Here is a 5,049-nt window from a genome sequence, read left to right as displayed (position 1 = left end):
GTGAACCAGACCACGCTGACCAACTCCACCCCGTTGCGGGCTGCTTGCTTTGATGGGCACCTGGAGATTGTGCGCTACTTAGTCGGGGAGCGCGGGGCTGACCTGGAAGTAGCCAACCGGCACGGACACACTTGTTTGATGATTTCTTGCTACAAAGGTCACCGGGAAATCGCACGGTACTTGCTAGAGAAAGGGGCTGATGTCAACCGTCGGAGCGTGAAGGGGAACACGGCCCTGCATGACTGTGCTGAGTCCGGCAGCCTGGAGATCCTGCAGCTCCTGCTCCGCTCCAAAGCCCGCATGGAGAAGGATGGCTATGGCATGACTCCTCTCCGGTCACACCAACATTGTGGAGTACCTCATCCAAGGAGGGCTGCAGCAGGAGGAGGAGGCTGCAGGGAACCAAAATGGGACCTGTGCCTCAGGTGGGAGCCGTCAGAGGTGCTGCAGCGCTGGTAAGGAAGCTCCTCAGGGCTGCAGCGAAGAGAGGTGTGAGCGATGTTGTGCCTCAGCGTCCAGTCAGGATGAGCAGCAGGTCTCTAATGTGTTCTGCACTCGAGAGGCTGCAGTGGAAGCACTGGAGTTGCTGGGTGCTACGTTTGTGGATAAGAAACGTGACCTTTTGGGAGCCCACAAGTACTGGCGAAGGGCGATGGAGCTTCGGTGCGAAGGCGGGCAATACCTGCCTAAACCTGAGCCCCGGCAGCTGGTGTTGGCCTATGACTATTCCCGGGAAGTGAGTTCGCTGGAGGAACTGGAAGCCTTGATCACTGATCCAGATGAGATGCGCATGCAGGCGCTGCTGATTAGAGAGCGCATCTTGGGTCCTTCCCACCCTGACACGTCCTATTACATCCGCTACCGAGGAGCAGTCTACGCTGACTCCGGCAACTTTGAACGCTGCATTAACCTGTGGAAGTATGCTCTGGACATGCAGCAAGGCAACCTGGAGCCTCTCAGCCCGATGACAGCCAGCAGTTTCCTTTCCTTTGCTGAGCTTTTCTCTTACGTGCTTCAGGACCGCTCCAAAGGCACTTTAGCGACGCACTTGGGCTTCTCTGACCTCATGGGAGTCCTGAGCAAAGGGGTCCGGGAGGTGGAGAGGGCTCTGGTGCACGGCAAGGACCCTGTAGTTGACTCAGCGCAGTTCACCAAGACACTGGCCATTATCCTCCACCTGGTCTTCTTGCTGGAGAAGGTGGAGTGCACCCCGGAGCAGGAGCACCAGAAGCGCCAGACTATCTACCGCCTGCTGAAGTGCAGCCCCCGGGCCAAGAATGGCTTCACTCCTTTGCATATGGCTGTGGACAAAGATACCACGACAGTGGGACGTTATCCCGTGGGCAAGTTCCCCTCACTCCACGTTGTGAACTTGCTTCTGGAGTGTGGGGCTGACCCAGACAGCCGTGACTACGACAACAACACCCCGCTTCACATTGCTGCCCGCAACAACTGCCCGCTGATCATGAGTGCCCTGATGGAGGCTGGAGCCCATATGGATGCCACCAACGCCTTCAAGCAGACCGCTTACGAGCTGCTGGATGAGAAGCTGCTCACCAAGAGCACGATGCAGCCCTTCAACTACATCGCCCTCCAGTGCCTTGCTGCTCGCGCCCTGGACAAGCACAAGATTCCCTACAAGGGTTTCATCCCCGAGGAGCTGGAAGCCTTCATTGAACTGCACTAGGGTGAGAAGAGCTGAAGTCCCCGGCCTTTCCTGTCCCCTGTTTCACCCCGTGGAGGTAGCACAGCCTGAGATTTCAGGCCATCCTTGCTGAGGTGCCGAAGGCCGTCGCTGTGCTGAGACAGGCTGCAAGCTTTGTCCTCGTCTGTCACCGTCACGCTGATGTGCGCAGGGGTAGGGGAGGAGGAGGAGGCTCGAGAGCTCATGGCTGTCCCTCATTGTTGTCATCTTCAGGTACCAGATATCTCCAGTGCACTGTATCCAGAGAGGGCTCCAGCCCCTGCCCCTTCCCCTGCCAACCATCTTGTCCTGAGAAGGATGGAAAATGGAGATTCCCTGGGACCTGCTGCCTCTCCCGTTAGTGCTGGATTAGCTCAGTGTTAGGCTTTGGAGCAGCTACACATCACACACGTGCTCTAGCCCTTCCTATCCCAAATACCGAACAGCTAGGAATGCAAGTGAGGCATAAAATATCTTCCAGCTCATTTTTTCCCCACCCCCATCTCAGATGTGGTACAGTACGAGCCCCTCGGCCAGGACTCGTGCTCTGCCGAGGTAGTTGCCTTGCACGGCAGTAGGGCTGGGTATGCTGCGGACGGTTTTATTTCCCTCCCTTGGTTGGCCAAACAGCCAGTGGTGTTAAAGGCCTGAGATTTCAATGATTGTGCATAAAGCTGGGTTATTTTTTCTCTTTTAGAGCCAGGCCCTATCTATGCTGCAAGACTTCTTCAATCCTGTAAGATGTAGTAAGGTCAGTTCTGGTTAAATAGTTTCATCAATAGATGTTGGTTTTTATTAACGGGGAGGAAAACCTGCTACCTTTAAAAAAAAAAAAATTACATGGAGTTCAGGCCGTTGGCTTGCCCGTTCTGCCCGCTGTCACTCCCCTCCCCATGCAGAGGTCCCTTAGCTCCAGAGGTCTGCAGGGACTGAGCGGCACAGGGTGGCTGTGGCCGGAGCCAAACGCGCTCTGAACCGTCTGTGAGGATGTGCTCTTGCAGACACTCTAGGACGGGAGTACTTGTAGCGTGGGAGGTGTTGGGGGGCTATGAAAGCAGGTGAGTGCTGGTGACATGTTTGCATGAGGGTGGTCTGAAGGAAGAAGCAAGAAAGAAACAGAAGTTAAAGGTGCCTTCTTGTTCTTCTGAGGTTTATCAGTGTCAGCCGACTGGGCTCTGTTCATCAGCCCGTTCTGAAAACCTGCGTGGAGCGGGTCGTTAGCCTCTGGTTTGCGCTTTTGATTCTTTTTGCAACTTCCCTGAGGATGGTGCTACTTTGAAGAATTTGAAATCTCGTTTGGCTGCTGTTTGGGCGAGCTCCTTTCTTTGGTTAGGATCTGCACACAACTTTCCTCTTTTAATCCGTGGTCTCAGGGCAGGTCTTTGCCTCCATTAGCAGAACCCTGGGTGGTGGTAAACAGTCTGGGGTGGTAAACACGCTGCTGTTCCAGCAGTTTTATCTTCTCGCAGGGGGAGTGGCTGGCCTTTGGCAGCCTGTGGCTCATTTCTTGGCCCCGGGCAGAGTGGAAAGCACAGTTGGGGGTGAAGCAGCTGCCTCTGAGCTTTGGGAAAGGTCAAGACTCGGGAGAGCAGAACCCTGATCCACAACCATGCACTCTATGCTACTGAAGCTTCTCTACTTGTATTTATAAGCCAGCATATCCATATGCCTCAGTAATCCAACGCTCTCTGCCCCGTAAAGATGTTGTAGATCTGCTGTTACATTTTTGCAGTGTTAACTATAACATTTATTTATAAAGCGAGGAGGTTTAACTTTTATTGATATGTAAAGTGCAGAGTTAGTTTAGCTACATTCTATTTTTTTTTTTTCCGTTTTGGCTGAAACCTGAACTAAACTGCAGGAATGGAATTTGTTAATTTGTGAGCTGATGAGCGCTCTTAACTTTAAATAATAAAACAAAAAATGGCTGCTAGAATGCAAATGCCTTGGACTTCTTGCTGGTAAGCCTGGATTTTCAGCTCGTTTCCTAGGAATGGTATGTTTGTGGGGATGGAAATAGTGGGTGTTTGCAGTCAACTGACACAATTGGTTCATTTCATCTGAATTCACTCCTGGGAGAAGCCAACCTGTGCTGCAATTGCAAACATTTCCCCTCAAAAAGGATAGCACACTGAAGTGACACCTCTCTTTATATGTTTTGCCTTTTCTTTTGATGTAAATGAGCAGTGTGGAAGGATGCCACTTGGGTATTGCCTGCCTTACGTCCAGCTGGGACTGTGGGCATGGCCACCAGGAGGAGGGACACAGCGTGGCTCTCAGCAATTTCTATTTTTGAACCCCAGAGCTGTCAGTGGGAGGTCAAAAGCAGACAGAGGAATTAAAGGTACTGGAGTTCTACACAACAATTTGGATTTCCAAAAATGCTCAGCCTTCCCCAGGGAGGATGGGAGCAGATGGAGAAAATATTTGGATGTTTGTCCCTCCATTGATTGCTCCATCCTCAAAAATCCTTCATGATGGTTTGATCAGTGTTGCTGTCTTCATGCTAGACACGACATGTGAGCAGTGCCTGCGATTCTGGGGCAGCGGCTGGTCCTGCTCTCTGATGCCAGTCCCATCCCCAGAGCTGCTGGGAGGAGGGAGATGAGGGAGTTCTTCGTCAGCTGGGATGGGGAAGCAGCTCTGGAGCCGGGATCTTGTAGTCAGATTGCTGCGGGGTCCAGTCATGCACAAGAGCCTCAAGGAGGAGAATACTTCATGTGATAGAAGAGGGCTTTAACTTTTTTCTTTTTAACACAATCTGTAATTACACAGTAAGGACCCGCCAATTAAGTGTTAATAGTAATTACTGTGTGGGAGAAATCACTGTGTGACTTTAGGGGTAATTACACTAACCAGTCTGTATTCATTGTCTGGGGCAGACCCGGTATGTGGGGCAGAACAAGCAGCTGTGGGAGCAGTGAAACATTTCAGTGATGTCTTTGGTATCTGAGTGATTCTCGTGGGCAGAGAGGGGAGGGTTGTTTTTTTTTTTTTTCACTGGGGTGGCTGCAGCCCCTCCTGCAGCCCAGTGCCCTCCAGGAGCCCTTCTGGACACTGCCACCAACAGCATCTCTGCCTTTATTCCTTCTTACAGAGCTGGGCTTTTCTCTCCCTAATACTGCCAGTTGGCTCTCTTGACAGTCAAGCTTCCCATACAGGTTTCTTTAGAAATGCAAAAGTGAGAAATTCGCTGGGTTTTCCTGGAGCCACTTGCTGGTGCCGTTCTTTGGAGCCTCCTAATGCTGTAAGATCTGTCTTTGCAAGTGCCCTAGGACGTAAATGTAGGGATACCTCATCAGCATTTCTCGGGTTCCCAGAGAAACTGGGGAAGAACGGGGGGCTCACAGCCACACACGTGCTCT

At 52.0% G+C, this 5,049-nt stretch overlaps 1 protein-coding gene across 1 annotated transcript; it reads left to right on the top strand.

Annotated features, from left to right (window-relative positions):
- Positions 1 to 3: 3 nt before the first annotated feature.
- FEM1A (fem-1 homolog a (C. elegans)) lies at positions 4 to 2,142 on the top strand (the record flags this gene model as incomplete). The annotated part of the gene is given in 3 exon segments (XM_010074020.1): positions 4 to 332; positions 334 to 394; positions 563 to 2,142. Coding segments are annotated over 3 exon segments (1,515 nt in total), but the record flags the coding sequence as incomplete, so codon positions are not given.
- Between the last annotated feature and the right edge of the window lie 2,907 nt (positions 2,143 to 5,049).

This window comes from Pterocles gutturalis, unplaced genomic scaffold (assembly GCF_000699245.1).
Source record: "Pterocles gutturalis isolate BGI_N339 unplaced genomic scaffold, ASM69924v1 scaffold3137, whole genome shotgun sequence".
Taxonomy (NCBI): domain Eukaryota; kingdom Metazoa; phylum Chordata; class Aves; order Pterocliformes; family Pteroclidae; genus Pterocles; species Pterocles gutturalis.
The sequence above is the reverse complement of the archived record's forward strand: the minus strand, read 5'-3'. Positions and strand labels throughout refer to the sequence as shown.